Genomic DNA, 22,617 nt, shown 5'->3' on the forward strand with positions numbered 1-22,617 from the left:
AATGCACTATCCTCATTCTCCAAAGAACTGTGCATCCAAAGAGATGTCACTTTCTTCTTAATTTCTATTTGACTTCATGTTACTGAAAATCTAAACATAAATTCCACAGCTTTAGTGAGCTGAGAGAAAGATCAAAATTCACCTCTTTAAAAATTACAATTCTCGGGTTGTTGAGGATAGGGAGGCTTTCAAAAGTACTTTTGAAAGAAAAAAAAAAATCTTAATAAAAATCCTTGACACACATTAAGGGGCCCTACAATAAAAGTATTGCGATGACTATCTTTTCCTGACAGAAACATACAACAGTTACGCAATTGAACAGCATCCAGTTACAAAGACTTCATTCTCAGAAGTTACTTAAAACTACTCTCCAAAAGAGAACCTCTACTGTTTAAAAGACGTGGTGAGGCAGTGAGGGGGGACAACGTACACATCAATTAGAAACTTTGGTGACTTAATAATTTTTGTTCCATAGTAAAACGTTTTTGTTTTTTTTTAAATCATGCCCTCCCATTGCCGTGAGTCAATTTCAACTCACAGGGCCCTAAAGAACAGAGGAGAATTGCCCCATAGGATTTCCAAGGCTGTAAATCTTTATGGAAGCAGACGACCACCTCTTTCTCCCTCGGAGCAGCTGATGGATTTGAACTGCTGACTTTTTAGCTCACAGGCATACACTTAACCACTGCACCACCAGGGCTCCTTAATCTTACTCTATTCATACAAAGATGCAAACATTTCTTATGTAAATCAGCTGTTGTTAAATTCTTATCAAGAACCCTTGTGTCAACTTCACAGTTTGCAATCCAATATAAATTCTAATTTTGTCATACTAAAAGCAAATTCTTAGGTCCACAGAATTTTTGATCAATCAACAATGTGTTACCTATCTAATATTCATGAACTGAATCCAGCATAAAAGATATGTATTATTTTCATTTCCAATCTGCTATTATATCTGAACCCATATGATTCTGTTTAATAGTATGCTACTATATGCTTCTATGATATACAATATCCTAATTACTCATTTTACAGTAAGATCTTTTCATAGCTCCATCCTCATTTATTTGGAATGCTAAAAAATGCCAAAAGAAATGCTTGATGTCATCTTGAAATTGAAATCCATCTGTCTATGGCCTTTCTTTGACTTTTACTCCTTCTGTAGCCAAAATTTCCACATAAGTTGAGGAGAATTTGTCAACCCAAGGACTTGTAATGTCAACTCCTTTGAAAAGCAATGGGATCTTTGAAAGTTGACAAAAATAGTCTCCTGAAGGTATAAAAAGGAGTCCTGTTAGTAAAGTGGTTAAGTGCTTGATTGCTAATCAAAAGGTGAACAGCTCCAGCCTACCAGCTATTCCATAAGGAAGAGATATGGCAATCTCCTTCCATGAAGATTACTGCCTTGGAAGCCCTTTGGAACAGTTCTACTTTGTTATGAGTTGGAACAGACTCCACAACAAACTTGGTGTTTTGATTCGGTGCAATATTCATTTTATGTGGGACCTTAAAATTAGACAGCTAACCCTTTAAAATTAAAACGTCATTGTTAAGAACCATGGAGTTGTTCCAACTCGTAGCAATCCCCTCCCCACCTCATATAGGGAGCAGTCCGTGGGTTTGAACTGCCAACCTTGCAGTTATCCTACAGCACTACACCACAGAAACTTAAGTGCTTTTGACGTTGGAGAGGGCAAGCGGCTGGCACATATCACCGCAGAAGAGAGAGTTTTGAGTTCCTGATAATAACAAATCAGTGTGGCGCTGTGGGTTAATGCGCCAGACTGCAAATGCCATTTGAACTGCAAGGTCGGTGGTTCAAGCTCACCAGCTGCTCCTCGGAAACTCTATACAGGGTAGCTATGGGTTTGAATCGACTCAACAACAACAAATTTGAAAAGTACATGAAAGTTGATATTTTAGCACTATAACACTCATACTGTTCACTGCAAATACTTTTCTCTATAAAAAAATTACTACTCAGATGAAGCTATCTGACTCATCATGGATACATATTGCCCAACCATGTACTTATGTTACACTACTCAGTCATGGGCTGGCAAAATAACTAAAGGAAATAAAATCACCTAAACTACAGCAAGAGAGGCAGTGGACTGACAATGGTGGATATAACATGGACATATAGACAGACACATTTTTAAACAAGATTTTCACTTTTAAAATGCTAGTGTCATTTTTATCTCACCTCACTTTTTCAAACCCAGAATGCATTTCAAAAAAGAAAGCCATTAAAAATTTTATATGAATTTATACAAGCTTTGAAAACCTGTGTCTAAAAACTCACAAGGTATTTGGGACTGCTCTAAGCATGAGCAGAGGCCTCAGAAGGTAGACAGCATTAGCAGTGGCGTAAGGGATACACCTTTGGAGCACATTTTGAGGGATGTGAAACAATTCCCTATGATATACTAATGAACTTTATCTACTTGTCAAAGTCCACAGGCCTACACAACAAAAGAGCTCACCATAACACAAACTATGGGCTTAAATTAGTAATATTATGTATCAGTGTTGATTGGCCAATTTTAACAAAGGTATCGTGTCAATAACAAGATGTTAATCACAGGAGAAACTGTACACATGGGAAGGTAATATGGGAAATCATTATTTTCTGTACAATTTTTCTATAAAAATGAACTGCTCTAGAAAATAAAAGTCTGTTTTAAAATGTCTAAAGTAGACAGAAGCATCCCTAGTGTGGCACTGCAGGATAATGCACTGGACCGCAAGGTCAGTTTGAACCACAAGGTCAGCAGTTCAAAGCCACCAATTACTCCTCGGAAACCCTAGACAGTGTCGCTATGGGTCAGAACTGACTTGATGAAACTTAACAACAACAACAAAGGAGGTTGTATGGAATTGGGTGCAGAGGGCAAGAGGGTATGGGTCCATTTTGTTTTTTCCAATCTTGTTATTTTCCAATTTAACTACTTTTATTCACATGCCATAGATTTCCACAACTCTAAGATTTATCAGTATTTTCAAAAAATAAAATTAAAATGCTATTCTAGTAAATATAACTCCAATGCAGCAGCAATTTTTAAATTACTCCTGAAAATTAAAATACTAGTATACAGATCATATTTCTTGATCAGTTTTCCTATTTACAATGATAAAATTCATGTGGGTAAGGTTAGAACTTTTTACACCTAAGTCACTAAGAAATAATCTTATCTACATAACCACCACCACTACATGCTAACCGCAAGGTTGGCGGTTCAAACCAACCAACCACTCCTCAGAAACCCTCTACAGGGTTACTGAGTTAACGGTACTTAAGATCATCAACAAATTTTAAGAAATTAAAAAAAAAGGGCATGAAGATGAAACCTGTCCCAGGTTCTAATTTTCCCCTTCCTATTTTAAATTTGGAGTCCTGGTGTGGCACTGTGGGTTAGTTAATGTGTCAGACTGCAAAGCTATCTGAACTGCAAAATCAGTGGCTCATGTTCATCAGCTGCTCCTCGGAAACCCTATACAGGGTCTTTATGGGTCGGAACCGACTTGATGACACTTCACTACAACACAACAACAATCTTAAATTTAGAGTCCTGGTGTGGCACTGTGAGTTAATGCACCAGACTGCAAAGCCATTTGAACTGCAAGGTTGGTGGTTCAAGCTTACCAGCTGCTTCTTGGAAATCCACTACAGGGTTGCTATGGGTCAGAACTGACTCAATGTCACTTAACAACAACAACAACAGGCTTAAATTTTTAAATATTTTTTAAACTAATAAAATTCCATTCTTTTCTCAAAAACTTGATTCATGTTGTTTTTTTTAAATAATAGTACACAAAGACCATGATCAAAGTAAAAATTTTAAATGTAATCATTAAAGGGAGTTAGAAATAGACACAAGTACATCTCATCCAAATAAGAAAGTATGCTCAAAAATCTATATAGTAAGCTATATTTGTTTTAAAAATAATTCTTGCTTTAATTCTCAATGGCTTTCCAAAGCACTTCTAATTAATTAATCTAATAATCCAACTTCACATCCAAAAAAACAAAACACAAAAACCCTAAACCTGTGCCATAATACTTCTATTCACAAAATTTCAGCATTCTAAAAACAAAGAAGAACAAGTCATCCCAGATATTCGACCCCACTACTGACAAGCATAAGATCATTTCTCTTTCCTACCCCATGAAGGACTCTCATACTGTAGCTAAGAATTGACCTCAACAGTGAAATATATACATGGGAGGGGTTTGGATCTTGATATTTTATTTCTCCTTTGACTCAAGGTACTCAAGGTACATATGTGTCACCATTTAAATGACACCCAACTCTAGACAGCAGGGTGTAAAAGGAGGATATACAAAGAAATTGAGAGAACAAACAAGATGGCGGATTGGGTGGAAGTTCAGTGAGGAGCTCCATGAGGAACAACACAGAATAGTGGACCACACAGGCTGAGGGGATGGTGCCAGAACACTGAACCACATATAAAGGAATATTTAGAAAGTTGGAAGGCCACAGCCAGCCCTAAACTGTTTATCACTGGGGGAAAAAGCATAAATGGGGGTTGTGGAGCAGGACAGGCAGACTAAAAAGGAAAGAGGCTGAAAATTAAATCCTGAGTTATGTCATAAAGACCAACAGTGGCATCTTGAAATTTCTCAGGAAGAAGAGTGAAAAGAGAAGTCCATCTCCTGATCACATCTACCTAGAGGCAATCAGCATAAATAATAACAAAATATACACCCATCTAAGTATTAAGGCCACAGATAACTCTTGAATATGCCCAAAAAAACAGAAACAGATGTTTCAGCACATGTCCAGGAAATGTGATAAAGCGACTGAGGCAAATAAGCTGGAAGTAGACCTACACTCCATACTGGAAGATGGGCAGGCTTTGGAAATGCCTGAGGAGGAATTCAGAAAAAATTATTATAAAATGTATCAAAATACTATACAATGTAGTTGAAAAAATGAGGAAGTCAGGAAAGTGCTACAGGAACAATCAAATAAGCATTGAAAATAATTCAAAACCTACAGAAAAAGGTCCAAATGATTAATAATAGACTATCAGAAATGAACAATACACTGAAAGGCCAAAGAACTATAACTGAAGAGACAGAACTAGTGAGCTAGAAGATAAATCTCTCAACACTACTAAGATAGAAGAGCAAGCACACACACAAAAAAAAGGATAAAAAAATCTGAAGAAGGCCTAAGATATCATATTGGATAACAAGAAAGGGAACAAATTAAGAATTATTGGCATTGCAGAACAAGAAGAATCATGCAAGTCCACAGAGGAGATAGTTGAAGAGATCCTGGAAGAAAATTTCCCTAACATTCTGAAAAGCAAAAAGATAGGTATTCAAGAAACTCACAAATCCCAGAAAGGATAGACCCTAAAAGACAATCACCAAGACATATAATAATCAAGTTCTCCAAAATCAAAGATAAGGACAGAATCCTGAAAGCAGCGAGGGAAAAGAGAAGTGTTACATACAAAGGCAAGCAAATCAGATTAAGCTCAGATCTCTCAACAGAAATCATGCAGGCAAGAAGGAAATGGGGAGACAAATATAAAACCCTGAAAGAAAAAACTGACAACCAAGAATCCTCTACCCAGCAAAATGGTCAATCAAATACGATGGTGTAATCAAAACATTACAGGATAAACAGAAACTAAAGAATTTTGCCAAAGCCAGCCCTGTGATGAAAAATATCCTAAAGTAAGTTTTGTGGGTGAGAAGCAACAAGAACAGACAACAACCAGAGACTGACATATGTGGCAGCATCACGCTGAACTCAATCAGCAAATGGAAGAGTTAAGAACATAATAAAATTATAAGAACAGAGGATCTGGTAGGTCAGTCTATGATCAAAACAATTACCATGTGAAAGAAGGTACACACAGAAGAACAGAGATCCAGGTGGTGAGAAGGTCATATAGCTTACAGGATAAAATGGTGGTGGTGGTCATGTGCCACAGAGTCAGTTCTGACTCATAACGACCCTGTACAGGGTTTCCGAGGTTGCAAATCTTTACAGGAGCAGAAAGTCTCATCTTTCTCCCATGGAACAGCTGGTAGTTTCGAACTGCTGACCTAGAGGTTTGCAGTCTGATTCATAACAGCTACACTACCAGAGCTCCATACAGGATAAAATAGACTGTCTTAAAGTCTTAAAGGAGTTATATTCCTTAAAAAGGGAAGCGTTAATGGAATATAAGGTAACCACAATGGTGAGGCTGGGGTGGGGGGTTTAGGTCAGGTGTTGGGGAAGGCAATACAAGAAGCAGGAGGAGGTGGAAGAACAAGATAGACATGGGAACACTGAGACAGGTTTACATGGCCTAACTGGGACAGAGGTAAATAGTGATGCATGCTCAACCTTGGAACAACAGGACTCTGTGATACAGGGAGCCAGGCATAGTTTGAAGAGGGAAAGTAATACTAAAATGCTTGACTGTCTTATGAATGTTGGTTTCCCTTGCCTACTATTGTAAACTAGACACTTGAGTGGGATAGAAAGGAATGTCAGGACATATGATTATGAAAACTTGTAAGCCCGTCTTTAGCCTATAACTGACTGTAATACCTTAACGTGGTTCTAGAACTTGCCCAGTGAAACAGGTCTCGTGCAAAGCCTTTACAGAGTATAGGAGCTTAGGTGGAAATTTGAGTCCCATCCAGAAACTTATGAGATGGGACATTCCCACTAGTAAGGACAAGCAGACCAGCCTGGAACAGCTAGAGTGACAGAAGATACATCTTCAAGGAAAGATCATCAGGAAAAAAACCAAAACAAAAATGTCAGCATGACTGGCTACTATAAGACTAAGCAAGCTGTTCACCAGGAAGACATCAAGGCAAGCAAGTTCCTTCAGGACAAACTCCCTTCTAAGACAGAAACTCAAAGGGAACACATGAGCAAGCATGTAAGCTTGTTGGTGACCACACTGGACTACTTGTAAGTGGAAGAGGGGGAAAGTCAGCAATGAAGATATAGGCTGAGTTCAACCACAGTCCATTGACTCCTGTTGACCTGGAGATGACAGAAGAGGAAGGGCTGGTTGGTCCAAGGCTGGGGACACCTGAGCCCATGGACAGGGACATAGCCACAGAGGGCTAGAGTTGAGAGTGAAGGCATCCAGTTGATATGAAGAGAGGGGAGATGCACAAGAACACCCAAACTTGCAGATAGTACTCATTTGACCCAGCTTCGATGGCTTGATAATCAGAACTCGATTAGAGCAAGATTATTAAAAAAAATTTTTTTTTTTTGGATAAAGGAAACAAGGGTTAATAGCTACAATCTGATGAACCTGACCTATACTCATGGAGGTAGTAACTCAAAGTACCTACAGAGAGGGAAGGAATCTTCTCATCAAGTATCAACACTATCTCCTCTGTATACAGAGTAGATAGGGACGGGTAGATAGATTGGCTACCTAAAATAAGGGGGCGATAAAGGCACAAAGTGACTGGCTTACAAGGTTTCAAGGAGTTCAGTTTAAGATTGTGTGGGGGAAGAAACAGCCCCCACTGAATAGTTTTCATCTTGTCTAGATGGATCTGGTGAAGAGAAATGGGGATAAAGATTCTTATGATTCAATAGTGAATAATTCTTATTGTGACTAATTGTGACTGCCATAATTGTAAAGGTAGAAGGTTTGTAACAAAAACAGGGGAGTGGTTACAGTCCCTAAGACCATCAAGGGAGAAGAGCACAAGCAGAATACAGGACCTTATCCAGAGAAGCAGGGATGCCAGAGATGGAGGCTGAGATGGGGACATGGAGAGGGGGGAGCGAGCAGCTGAGGACTCTAAATTCATGGAAAGAGAGGGACTGAGAACTGGTGGCCAGGAGGCAAACTTGCAGAATGTGCCCTTTGGAGGTTTCAATTATTATATATGCCTGAGTGTTTGTGTGTGTGTGTGTGTGTGTGTGTGTGTGTTTAAGAACTAAAGTGCATAGAGAGAAACACTGTTAACTGATGGTACATGGAAGGGATTATAATCATTGTAATGAAACAAGGTGTAAAATTTGTTGTATGTAAAACTGATGGTGTGCCCTGTAAACTTTCACTCAATCCACAATAAAAACCTTAAAAAAAAAAAGAAAAAGGAATTTAATTATTTTTAAACATCATAGGGTATAGAACCAGACTGTCTGGGTTTGAATATTGCTTCACATAGTCACTTGACCACTCTAAGACCTTAGTTTCACCTGTAAAAATGAGGAGCACATTACTTATTCACATTATAGTGCCACAATGTTATCAGAGAGAGAGAAAGCTACCTTACACAGCGGCACTCACTCTGTAGAGCCTGCCTCAGAAAAGACATACAGTCAAAGTTACTGCCCTCCCTTTCTTCTATATTCCCTTTCTCTACTCACAATTGATTTAGATCCAAAGTATTTACAACTAGGAAAATACTTGAAAGACATGAAAAGAAATAAGTTTCAAATTCTCAAAGAGTATTTAAGCTATTCCACGTTAACCTTCAGTTATTTTCATCATATTTATTCGGGATTGAGGGTTAGCAATCTATCACACATTAAATATGACAAACATACACCAAATCATGACAGAAAACCACTCTTTTTCTCAATTTTATCTTATTTGGTGTGCCCGTTGTACAAACAGAAGAGCAAGAATGTCCTCTGATACAGAGTTGCTGTAATTTGTCATTTGTTCAACTTATTTCTTTGCCTAAGCCATGTTTACTTAACTAGAACATTAATGGAAAAACTAACTAGAACATTAATGGAAAAACTAATTCCACTAGATAAAAGATACCATTTTACATGGTGCAATAAACATAAGAAAGCATGAGGGATTGTTTTGCAATGTTTTAGGTAAGACCTTGGAAGAGGGCGGAATCGTTTCCACCTAAGCAGTATCTAGAGCATTCTGGTATTTCTGGAATACTCAATTTTGGATCAGTTAAGTTATATCTTGTTGTAATTAAGTGCCATGAAGTCCATTCCAACTTACAGTGACCCTATATAGGGTTTCCAAGGAGTGACTTGAACCACCAACTTGCAGTTCAAAACAACTTTGCAGTCTAGTTTACAAAAAGTTGTCACTGTGGAGAGCACCTTTATAAGCAAAATGGTAAAAACAATAAATATTTCTATAGTCCCTTTCCCCACTTTATGTGTGCTGAAGTGTCTCTAACTGGATTCTAATACTCTGAAAGGAATTTTTGTAAAGCTTTTCTCTCTAAAGATTTTAATAGAAACTCCCAAAACCCTAAATAATCTTTTACACTAAAAACAAGTTATGCCAAAAAAATGTAAGATGAATTATAAAGGTCTCCAAGCTATCTCTCTGCCCGGATAACATTTATTACTTAAACCAAAACACTTTTTAGAGTAACTCCAGTCGTGATTAAATTCAGTTTTATACTTCTCTTAACAAAGTAGCCTAGTTCATTCATTCCCTTTCTCTTCTACCTGACATCTTCCTTCTCCTGGTGGTGAGGTAGTGATATGTCTGGAGTTGGTTTTGACTCATATCGACCCTGTATAGGGTTTCCAAGTCTGTAAATCTTTACGGGAGCAGAATACCTAATCTTTCTCCTGTGGAACAGCTGGTAGTTTCAAACTGCTGACCTTGAGATTAGCAGCCCAATTCATAACCACTACGCTACCAGAGCTCCTTCTCCTAGCCCTCTAAAAAACTTTGCAATTTATAATATATCCAAAAGCGCTATCAAATCTCTAAATAATCTTCTAAATAACAAATTATAGATAATATTCTGAAGAGTGGGATTTCCAAAACACATAATTGTGCTCATATAAAATCTGATGACGAGTCAGTAGTTCAGACAGAACAAGGGGATACTGAGTGTTTTAAAATCAGGAAAGCTGTGTGATAGGAGTATATTCTTTCACTGTATTTATCCAGTCTGTAGCTGAGCAAATAATCTAAGAAGATGGGTCACATGAAGAAGTGTGCAGCACCCTCAGGATGGAAGGATGCAGATGACTCAGCTTTCTTTACTGAAAGCAAAGAGGACTTTAAGCAGTTACTGATGAAGATCAAAGACTATAGCCTTCAGTACACATTACACTTCAACTGAAAGAAAACAAAATCCTTCACACTAAGCCAATAAGCAGTATCAGGATTGCTTGAATCCACAACCACCCATGGAAGTAGCAGTCAGGAAGTTACATGATGGATTGCATTGATTTAAAGTGTTAAAAAGAAAAATTGTCACCTTGAGGACTAAGATGTACTTGCCCCAAGCCACGGTATTTTCAACTGCCTCATATGCACGCAAAAGCTGCCCAATGAGTACGGAAGATTACAAAAGAATTAATGCCTTTGAATCCTTACATTGCTGAAGAATACTGTATATACCATGGACAGCCTGAAGAATGAACAAATTTGTCTTGGATGAAGTACAGCCAGAATGCTCCTTGAAAACATGGGTGCTGAGACTTTTCTCATATACTTTTGCATGCTCATCAAGAGGGATCAGTCACTGGAGAAGACATCATGCTTGGTAGAGTGTCCGCAAAACAGAGAAAGATGCTCAGTGAAATTGACTGACACAGTGGCTACAATAGTGGACTCAAACAGCAAAGATTGTGAAGAAGGCACAGGGCCAGGTACGGTTTTATTCCATTGTACGTGATGTCTCTATAAGTCGGAACCAACTTGAGGGCACCTAACATATAGCCATGTGGAACACATTGCTGAAGTGGTAATAAACCCAGTGCTGAAACACATTCACTGAACTCAATTTGTATTTTATGCTTTTTTTCCCTATTCTAATTCTCGAAATTGTTTTCAAGAATTCTATATTGACATTTGTGAGCAATTAGAACTGGTACTGCTTGTGTGTAAGACTTAGAATGCCAACAGGCTGTTCTGTGTCCTCTGGAAGCAGCTTGAGGTCTTAACCAAGTGAAACACCCAGTCCTACTGTGTACAGCAGTGACCACAACAAAGGCTGTGGTTTCTCCCACACTCGTCTTAAATAGATTTAAATTAATGCTATTCATCACTGGATGGAAAAGAAGACAAGGCAAATCCAAGCCAGCAGCAGCATTGGGAAATTTTCTTACCAACACTCAAACCTCATAGTCATAAATGAACTGACCTCGATTCAAATGTTTACTACAGAACATCTATTGCTCCTTATTTCTACCCATTCTTTGCCTTTGAGTTTCTATCTTTTTTTTTTTTTTTTTACTACATTCTAGATGAAGGGCACTGTTGCTTTCTTCAAAGCCACAGAAAACATCCAAGACTATAAAAGTATTTGTCTCAAGTTTGTTGCTCAGTACTGCTATCTCCTTAAACACTCTCAGTGAAGAAATACAAATGCAAATTTGTACATATACCAGTAATTCAAATTCATCTTGGCCTTAGTTAAAGGTTGGAGTTAGAATTTAAGATAGGGTTGTTCTTACTCTTTTAATTTGAAAGTTATCACTGTGTCTCACTGTTAATTCTTCTTTTTCCAGACGTTCTTTGTTTTTATAAATCACAGGAACTAACTGTATAGCGTTTCATTAGGGAAGTCATTAAAGTATTACAGAAGTTTAGTTACATAATGCATTATGTTAGGCTTAAGTGTCAACAAACACACACAACTTTTTTTTTTTTTTAATTCTTGAAAATATTTCAGATGTACAACATGGCCACACATTAAGTTAAGTTTGTTGTTAAGTTCCCTCGAGTCGGTTCCGACTCATAACCACCCTGTATAGGGTTTCCTAGTAGCAGCTGGTTGGTTTGAGCTGCTGACCTTGCAGCTCAAACTGACCTTTCGGTCCAGCACATTATCATACAGTGCCATACCAGAACTCCACTGAAGCTACCTGAAAATTAGTAAATTGTCATCATTAATTTTACATAAAAAATAAAAATTGCATCAACCTAACATTATTCGCTGAAATATTGCTACAGCAATGATCCTATGTACACTGGTAACTTGCCCATATAGTTATACTGTATTTAAAGTTCTAGCTTTTTTCAGAAGAATCTTTCCCACTGCTCTAAGCAGCACTCTGAGTGCAGCTTGGATGTGCACACACAAGCACATGAAGCAAACACACGCTCATCCACAGACATTCCTGATCTTACACCTGCTCTGAAGCAGTAGGAAGTGAATTCTCAATCTGTCAACATGACCATCTGGTCTATCTGCATATCACGGCTTTCTCTATTACTATATGAAGGAATGGCAATCATGAAGCAAAAGCAAGCTAAAATGCACCTGAATGGGAGCATCTCTCTTATTATTTAAATGAAATAAAAGGTGGCATAGCAGAGCAAAACTAGCAGTAATCTAACTCATTTTAAATGAGCATTCATAACAGCACAATTAAGTGGACAATATGGCACCAGTAATATGGTCATCAGTAATACTGTCCCACAGTTTTTACAGTACATGTATCAGGCTTCCAAGACACTATCACAGCTCTCCAACCAGTAATGGGGCCTTTGCTATTCCCAGTCCAAGCAGAACTAACTAAAGATAGGAGGCACAGGAGGTAGCAAGGAAACAATCAGTAACTATTGATTTAAAAGATTACTGAGCAAAATGCTCACTTTCTACCTTAAAATTAACAAGCACTCCCTTGTCCTCATTAGGACAAATTCATTCAGACATTGGCTAACGACAATTACAGAAATTACCTGACAGCTTTTGGTTATTTATTAGTCTTTCAAAGTGAATCTTAAGACTGCTAAAAATACTTCTGGTCTTAGAAAATCCCTCATCTACAAATAGGTGAAGATACTCATTGTAATTTAGCTTTGGAGTCTAATACTACTTAAAAATTAGCAGAGGCCTTAGATGAATTAAACATCTAAGTAACTCCATTTGTTTCCTTTTAGTTTTTAACATGTGTCCACAGAGCTTCCCTAGAACTTTTCTTCTACCCTATGGCAGGTAATAACTTTCAAAAATAAATTGTGACGCTGACATTTTGTGGCCTAGATACTGCAACCTGTCTCTATTTATCCAAAAGAAGAATCCTTTAAAAGTATTAATCTCTTACAAATTTAACTAACCCAACTGAGACTCTATCTAGAATCTGATTGCATTACCAGAAGTTATACAGAAGTAGCTAAAAAAAAAAAAAAAAAAAACCTCTCCAGAAAGTTCTCGGTTGAATGCCTACTAATGAACAAAGGTTAACTTTATCTAAAAGGTCAAATGCCTGGTGGCTAAGGTTATGACCTTAACAACTTAAATTGTGACCTTGCCACGTGCCGGGTATATTGTAGATTCTGATACAGATCATCTGGTAAAGACTGGCCATAAATTAGCTTTACTGTTAGACGCCCACTAAGAAAACCATTTGCCACAATACCATAATATTTCCAAATTGTCATATGATACATGGGAAGGACAACTCAAATAGAGACCAAATTAAGGGCATAAACGGGTTTTACTCTTTTATACTATTAACAAGATGAAATCTGTAAGCTTATGGAATCAGATTTCATTACTCTGTTACTGTTTATCCGTCACAAAAATTCACACAGTTCTGACGCCACTGGATTTGGGAAAATTTTTGGAATGTATTCTATTCATTATATTTTAGCATCTCAATATGTCATAGAATAAATCACTGCTGTTTAAAAAATAATAATAATAACTGATTCTGCCTTAGTTTCCAGTATCTACATGTGTTCTAAGATTTCAACTTCCTACCAAAGAAGAGACCTATGTATTAACTAATAATCACCACACACATTTTGAGAGGGGAAGGATCTAATTTTTGTGACCACCTGGGGAAAAAAAAATAGAACTTTGGAAGAAAAATAAAAAAATAAAAATTTTTAAGAGAAAGAGAAAAAACAACAACAACAACAAAACACTATAGGTGAAAAGGCCACAATGGTTTTTGGCGTGTATCTGGAAGCACGTTTCAGAGTCTCTGCCTCCTGCCAATACTGGCAAGTTCTCAAAACTTTTAAGGAGGTAAAAACATTGTTTAGTGTTTACAAATCTTTAGTATTTTAACAGATGCTTGTCAAATCAGTTGTATGTAAGTTGAATGATCTACCTCATATTTGTATTGGCAACTTCCATTCCACAAATAACAGGTCACTAAATCTTTTAAGCCAAATATGAAATCTATTCAGACAAAAGGCCCTTAATATTTTCTTTTGCAATTTTCCTGTTGCACACACAAAGTATCAGCCATACAGTGGTCCTGCGAAAACCAGTGGCCTAACACTTGGCTTGCATTCAGGTGTCATAACAAGGAATTCTGGGATACATTAGGAAAACCAAACCAAAAGGTAGTCTGATCTATGTTGCTGTCAATAAGTCTTTCCTAAGCAATAAGGATGCTAACCCTCCTCAGCAACCATCTAAATGTCATTTTAACAACATCACCCTTCAGGTATTCAAACAACCCGCAAACAAAGTAACAGCCTAAATAGCAACTGTTGACAATGGAAGAGAAAATATTTCATGGGAACAACTAGAGAGGTTGCATTTCTTTAAATATACTAGAAAAGTTTAAGTAAAACACTTAGAATGGATATGGTTCACCCTGATAAAAAACTTTACAGGCATGTCATTTGAATGGAAGCACACACTATATATAATCTGCTTCACCTGTTTGCACACCCAAGTTTCTATGTTGAACAACTGTAGCATTTACTATAATTTATAAACTATTTTCTTTTCTAGAGACCCAAAAGTTAGACATAAGATTTTTAAAGGGTGTTCAGTAAAAGCATTTACAACACTCAGACTCTTTGTGTACCTTGCGTTTCTCAATCAGAATCTCCACTGACATATGCAAATAAGTGGGGGAAAAAATTAACTTTGCTTTTTCAATAGACAAAACAAAATTCAAACAAACAACAACAGGGTTAAAGGAGGGGGACATTAATTGTTCCTTTGCAGACATCAGTTGAGAGGTCTTGCCTTTTAATTTATGTGAACTACAACTGGCTAAAGCAACAGGCACCTCTTATCACTAAGTATACATTTTCAAAAGTTCAAACATTTGAAAACCTTACAGATCACATCTTGTAAAATACTCATCTAGCCCTTCCGAAAGAATGCAAATGATGATGTGACATGCTTGCAAAGCTAATTTTTCCAGTTTCTTATGTACGGAAGAATACATTGCAATAGTTTGCTTTCTAAAACATATACTGAGAAAAATAATAGAGAATAGAATGTCAGCTGACTTATTTAAAAACGAAAATTTTTAGTATTAAAACTGCTTTGCAAATCAGTGCAGGGCTGAATTTACAGGTATTATCTTTGCTCTTCTTTGTGAGAAAAAATAGATCAAGTCCATGAATCCCCAAACAACCTACTGGTAAGATTCCACAAACTTCTTTTTTACATCTGACATAACAGTGTGCCACAAAGGTAATTTAGCAAGACTGATATGTACATATAAAAAGTCAACAGTTACACAAGACCTGAGCGTTCGTTCAAATAACACAATGAGCCTTTTGTCTAAAACAAGACTACAGGAGCAAAGTAAAAAAAGGCAATATTTTATATAGTGCTCAACAGTTTTATCATGAGTATTATTCTAAATAATACACAGTGGTAACACAGGCCTTGAAAACATCCTCAAAACAATAAAGAATTTTATAACAACAAAGAGACAAACTAAATCAATTACCAACATCAATTTCCCAGTGTGTGCGGGCACTATATAGGTTGGTAACTTTTAATGTTATTCTCTCCATCAATTACTTTAAAAAATTAGTTTCTTTGTTTCCCTTAATATCTGAGACAATACTAAGAATTCATAAGTTATAAGCTATTAAGTTGATACAATAATATAATTATTTTTTCTTCATAAATGATCAGCAATTGGTAGTAACCTTACATCCCATTTCTTTTTAATTGGCAAGGGGTTCAAAAGGCCCCATTTGGCTCTAAATAACCTCAGAAGAAAAGCAACTAAAAATATTGTCTCCCTATCAAACTAAAGGCTTTTTAACTGGCTCACTTGCCCGTTGCCATATATTCTTTATTGCCAAGGGTTTCCATCTAGTGTTTCTCACTCATCAATAAAAAATGTGGTTTAAACTATCATACACTTCTGATTACCGACACCTTTGATAACACTACTTACTAACAGAAATCAACTTAGTGAGAATTCTCTCAAGGCTATTACTTTTCCACCTGAATGCAGGTGGTACCTCAGACATTGGGCTTCTGGCTGTTCTGACTTTGATCTGTCTTTGAAACCACACTGTTTTTATGTATGTGACCTGCAAACTATGGAGTTCAAGAATAGACCAGCATAAACAGAGGTCACCAGGAAAGAAACACAAGCAAGAAAGTAGAACAACTTCTCACCATTGCACTTACCTGCTGCATGCACAAAGTATGCCAAATATAAATCGAGTTCCTTAACAGAAACCCCTATGTGGTGGGGCTGGACACAGAGCCCTGGATTCGAACACTGTGGGGACTTTACAAGGCGCTCACCATCAGTACTTTCCAGCGGAATACCTTTAAATAAAATCACCATAACCAGGTCCAACCTCCAGACTTTATCTGCCTGGCGGAGGCAGTCAATTCTTCGCATCTTGCCTTTCTGGTCTGGGTTGGAAAGAACACAACATGGAGGTTTTTTCCCTGTAACTGTAAGAACAAAATCCTCTCGGTACTCGGGTCGGATATCTTTCCGTAACTTTGCCAGAAGTCTTGATGCCCACTTCTGCTTGACCTCTGGTTTTTCACTTAGCAACTCATCCTTCACGGCTCTCTCTTCTTCTTTTGACATACGTTTTTCATGTTTTTTGAAGTATTTTCGTTTTCGGGCCTGCAAGTTGAACCATGTGTAGGCGAAGGCTCGGACGTGGGGCAGAAGTGCTTCAATGAAAGGATGAAATTCATCCTAAGAAAAAGGAATAAAAGTAAAAATATGAGTATAAGGAAAAGCCAACCAAACAAAAAATACTTATTTCATCAGAGTTTTTAAGAATTAAGAATTCTTTAAAAAGAAATCTCATTTCACTTGAAATTTGATTCAAGCATCACATTATTAAAATTATATACAGAACTCCTACTGGAAGTTGGAAGCAAAAAGAAACCCATCAAGTATCATTTCTCATGATCTAAGAAGAGCGCTGTAAAAAATATTTTGAAATATTCGCCACAGTGCACCAACTTTTATTGTTGGGCCTAGTTCTCAAATCCGTTAAGGTAAGTGAAGTTTATCTTCAATATTTATAATGATATATCATCCTAACCTTATTTCAAAAAAGGCATATCTAATTTTGCTCTAGCCTTGACCTCACTACTTGTAGTAAAGCCAGGGCCCAGCCGCCAGATTGGCAAATCCCAAACATTTAGATGCCAGTCAGTGTTTATGAAAGTCTACGAGCAGAATTCATCTCTATAATCAATGAAAACAAAGACTCGCTCTCTAAAAAGATTGCATGGAAACTCTGATCTGTTTCTTACGCATCTCAGTAGCATCTTCATTTCGCTTTTAAATATTACCGTTGTACTTTTTTGTTGTTGTTTTGGTCAAAAACTTAAGAAAAAATTGGCAGTCTATATACAGAACAAATTTGATATTCATTAGACTACAATAAAAGATCTATCTCCAAGACATGATTGTGAGACTATGGAAATTAATCAAAAAGAAAAAACAAAACAAAGAAAAGCAGACAAACAAGACATCGCACAGACTACGTCATTGTGACAACACTGTGGCAACTAAATACATTTAATTTACTGAGATGACTGAGAAAAGCCTTCCATAGAAGTCATTCACCAAAAAAAAAAAAAAAAAAATTTAAGAAGAATAGTTCAGGTATTTTCCCAAAGGGAAATGAAGAACCAGATATATTCAGTGTTTATGAGACTACAGGAAAATACTCAGGGTTGCTTCTTAAATATCAAGTTATCTGAAAATAAAATTTAATTCAAACCATTTAAATTATTTTCCTGTTTCACTCAAAATGTTGGATTCTTATATCCAGCATTTTCTTAGGAAACATACATATAAAATTGAATAAAAAATTCAGCAGTAATCTCCACAAGACTTTCTGACTATATTCAACTTTTGATTAACCAACCCACACTAATCTTACATAACTTCTTCTGCCGTGCAAGCTCCCCAAAGAGATAAATTATTTACTTTCAAATAAATAAGAATAAGAAAACCAGAGATATTTGTTGATTTTTCTAAAGATGCGGAACAAATGCATTCTTTTACAGTTTATAATATCTAAATATATATCTTAGAGGCACTATAATTTTAATGCTCAAAATATAAATACTAGTGAAATAATTATTGAATTTTTAAATATTCAAATATATATACTAAAGCGAGGCCAAAACTGATAAAATGTTTTAACAATCAAGTCCTTAAACTACTGTAAATTATAATTAATCACCGAAATGCTATATTACTGGTTTTTAAACATCAATTTTTATCAATACAATACATAATAAATCACTTCAGCAATGGACATTTAAATTTTTCCTCTGCATAAGCTTCAGGCTCTGTTGCAAGTTTAGTTTTTAAAACTGCTCTTTTTCAATAAAATAATTCAAAGGAGAAGTCAATTTTCATAACGTGTGCATTCTTTAAATGGATGAGAAACAGAAAAAAATACAAGAATTACATTTTTCTTTAGCATAAACTATTAACATTTAAATTTTTTCTGGTGTTTGAGAATCTTTTTTGCACATATTTTAGAAGAGAAAATTTTTGAGGGGTTGAGGGGGGCTTTCCAAGTCACCGTATATCTGCTAAGGTGTATACCAAACCGCAAAGCATTTAAACATTACTAAATTCTGAGCTCATCCTTGAAATGCACTAAAATACATAAATTTTATGTTTGAAATGGTCCTTCGCACTGACTGATTTTCTTATATATACAGGCCATGCTGGGGAGCAAGACTCAGTGGTATTGTGTAAAGAACTCCTTGACTCTACCTTAAACTACAAAGTGAGCTTTCACTAAAAGGAGAATTTCATTTTAAAGTCTCAACGTCAGTTTAAATTGCAAAGAATAACTTTGCTCTAAGCAATTCATATTTATGTTAAAACTTTCTCTTATTAAAAAGACTCATGAATGATAATAAACAGTTTAAATAAAAATTCTAGTATGCTATTTTAAGTGTTCTAAGATATTCCCAATATGCTACTAAAACAAAACAAAACAAAACAAAAAAACTGCAAACTTGCTCATGTTCAAGAGGGTTTTGTTTACCTGAAAAAGAAATGTCCACATATCTCATCATAAAGAAACTTCAACTCTGTCAACTAGTCATTAAAAATAATGTAAGTCCCCAATTTTACATCAAAACTATTTACAACTTACTATTCCCCAAAGGTTTCAAGAATGAGCCAACAAAAGTGTACAATATTTTGTATAACTTTACCCACTCAGGCACAATTAAAGTGCTAGCTAATTTTTTAATGTGCATCTTTCTAAAATCATGATTAGAAATATTCCAAAACATAAAAACTAAAGACTATAACTAGCTTGTAGGAAGTGTCCAAGGGTAGCATAAAAAATTAGGTTTAAATTAAAAAAAAACAAAAACTTATAAATCATTTGCTGCTCATATTGCCATATTCTCTATTATATTTCAAGATATTAAAGAGAATACAGAACACATTTTATATGTATACTCAGTGAGAAAGTTGCAGGCCACCAATAAAATCAAACCTGAAAACCTGTTTCAAAAGCGGTATGACTTTGAATCAGCATCTTAAACGTTGATCTATTTGAAAGTGAGCCAAGTTTAAGAACTACTGAATACTGATATTTCTGGAAACTACTTCTTAAAAATTTCTGTTGACTTATCATCTTATGGTCAGGTACATGACTTGAATATGCTATGCTCACATGGACTGAAATAAGATATTTGGCATTTTCCTTGCTAAAGGTTTTTTTTTTTTTTTTTTTTTTTGTATGTAAGTAAATGAAGCTTGTCCTTTCATTTAGAGTATTATATCACTATGCTTCCAAGAATCTTTTAATATAAGTAATAAACTGTTTCTTTCTAGATCTAGCCGTAAGCTTTATAAATATTCCAGCAAGTTAAGTAAACCAATTTTTAAAAAGAACTCATTAAATACATGAGCCTTCGCTCACTGTTTAGGTACATTTTCTTTACAAACTGATACACTGTTTCTCTTAGTGGTGTTTCCAGAAGAGGCCTAGTGAATGTTTCAAACCCACTGCCAACTTGTAAGGGAAAGAGAGAAAAAACTTTTTTAATGTGATAATTAATAGCTCATGAATTCAGAGAAGCCAACTTTGTTAAATACCTATGTCCTGGGCCTGCATGGATACACAGGTATCCTCATACATGCATGGTCCCAAAATATACATTTATCTTTTCATAGCTCATTTCAGAAGATACTAATGTATCTGTTAGGGGCCTTTTCCCACTCTTGCTTCCACTGGTATTATCTACAAGTTCTGAGTGTAGCAAACTTTTGCCAGCTAAAACTTTAGTCTTCAAATCTCAGCATTTTCACTGAAGTCGGCAGTTGATTCAAATTATCTTGTACTTTGCATCTTATCCATATGCAATTGTGAACATTGCCAAAAGTGGTTGGAAAAGTTTCATTCCATACTTCCACAAGTTACTAAAATAGGAACCTTGGAAGTTTGTTAGGGTAGGGAAAAAAAAAAAAAAAACGTTTACAATAACTAAAAACAACTGCTATCCATTATTAATGCTAGGCCTAAATCCCAAACAGACAATTTCAACATAAAAGATACACTTAAGAGCCTTCTGAGATCTAATAGTCAGTATTATTACTGTTAGATATTGCAATAAGAAGAGATGTCATGTGGGAAATAAATTGAGAATCCAGAGAGGAGAGGAGAAACCACTGATACTTTTTAGTCCCCCAGAAAGTATTCCAGTTAAACCGTTATCTCCTGCTAAATGAAGGAAACAACTGGTAGCAGGTTTTCAAGGGAGTAGTGAAAGTACATTTTACTTGAAGCATACAACTTCATCGAGGTGATTAATGGTAAGATCACAGTGTACCAAAGCGGTATGAAGGTTCACACGTTCTTCTCCCATTTTTTTTTAAACGTAAAATCACTTTGACTTCATGCCTTTTTGTCAAAGAAAATAAATAATATATTCAAAGGGGACCCGATCTGGAGCAGAGAAGTAGCAATATTTTGCCTGGCGGTGGTGCAGACGAGGGAGGACTGAAAAGGGAGGGCTTGGAAGGGAGGGGCGGTGGGGTGAAGGAGACCCACGCTGCGAGTTGAGTCCGAAGGAAAAAGTTGCCCCCGTCGTGCGCGTAGAGCGGCTGGAGTCGCGCAGCGACCGCCGCAGCGGTCGCGGGGGGGAGTCGCGTCCGGTCCGGGTAGCCGTTCGGGCTCGCAGCCGGGAGCCCAACTCCGCCCGGCGCTCCCCGGCCCGTGACTCGCGGCCTCCGCTGCTCGTCGCTCTGCGCAGCGTGGGCTTGTCCCGGTATCGAAACTTTCACTCGGGGAAAGCGAGGGGGCGAGCGAGCGTGCTCGCAGGCTCCACCCGGCCGGTGCGGGGGACGCGCGTTCACGCAGTCCCGCGCAGAAGAGCCAAGGGGCCAGGGCGCTGCAGCCGGCCCGCGTCCGAAGGGCACTTTCGTGGACGGGGCTGGGGTCCAGGACAACGGTCCCCGTCCCTCCCGCGAGCAGACCCCGAAGGCTGACAAACAATAAACAAAAGTAAGAGTTTGGGGAATCGGCTAGGGGGCTGTGGCAGCGCAACTCCGGTGGCCGCACCGCCTGCGCAAGGACCTGAGTGGCTCCCGCACACGTAGGTTTCAGTTGCCCTGAGTGTGCGGGGAGTGTGGTGCGTTGGGTCCGCGGCCCCCTCCCCCTGGCGCCTCGGAACTACAGGAATCCTCCCCTCGGAAGCAAAAACGCTGAGTCCAGATTTCAGCGTGTCATGGGCTGCAACCCCGCCGAAACACGTGCGGGGCGCCCGAAATCGCCCCGATATTAATTAAACCATTAATAAGAGGGCGCCATTAACCATGTGCCCACACAAATGGCCGTGCAAGAGGAACGCACCCGCATGGAAACAAAGTTACTTTCTGAAAGCAGTATTTCTCCCCCACCCGGGCACACGCGCGCACACACATAGGAACACGCGCAGACTAGGGCACACACACGGAGACACAAGCCCCGAGCCCCGCAGGCACGACCGTCCCCGGTACCCCCTGCTCAGCCCCAAATCGACCCCCGCTAGCTCGACCCCCCACCCTTGGCATCCAAACAGCTACTTACCTGGGTGAGACAGAGCGGAGAATACATAACTGCCGTGCGGTGGTGTGTGTGTGTGTGTGTGTGTGCGGCTGGGTGTGTGGTTTGGAGGTGTGCGTGAGTGTGGGTGCAAAAGGAGAAAGAGAAGGAGAGAGGGAGAGAGAGAAGAGAGAGAGAAGGGGAGAGGGAAAAAAAAAAAAATCAAGCCTGCTTCTTGCGTTCACATTTCCAACTCGGCTCAACTGCTGCCAGCCAGCGCTATTGCCGCTCCATGAGCTGAACTTTAACCCCGCCTAGTTTCCCTACACTCCACTATACATGTCTACTGTACGCGGGCGTTAAAGGCATAGCGCACTCTTTCCCGCTCCCGCGCCAGCCCGGCCGGGTGCCCGCGAGCTGCCCGCGCGCTCGCCCGCCTCC

The 22,617-nt window shown here is 37.9% G+C and overlaps 1 protein-coding gene across 2 annotated transcripts in view; it reads right to left on the reverse strand.

Annotated features, from left to right (window-relative positions):
* The window catches only part of NFIA (nuclear factor I/A), a 505,904-nt gene extending 483,287 nt beyond the window's left edge, over positions 1-22,617 (reverse strand). The window contains exons 1-2 of one of the 2 annotated variants that reach the window (XM_006862482.1): positions 22,222-22,617; positions 16,319-16,850 (exon numbers count right to left, since the gene is read on the reverse strand). In XM_006862482.1, coding sequence (XP_006862544.1) covers positions 16,319-16,850; positions 22,222-22,248 — 559 coding nt within the window. In that variant the 5' untranslated portion in view covers positions 22,249-22,617. The remainder of the gene's footprint in view (positions 1-16,318; positions 16,851-22,221) is intronic. The other variant, XM_006862483.1, reaches the window with a different exon arrangement.

This window comes from Chrysochloris asiatica, unplaced genomic scaffold (genome assembly GCF_000296735.1).
Source record: "Chrysochloris asiatica unplaced genomic scaffold, ChrAsi1.0 scaffold00048, whole genome shotgun sequence".
NCBI lineage: Eukaryota > Metazoa > Chordata > Mammalia > Afrosoricida > Chrysochloridae > Chrysochloris > Chrysochloris asiatica.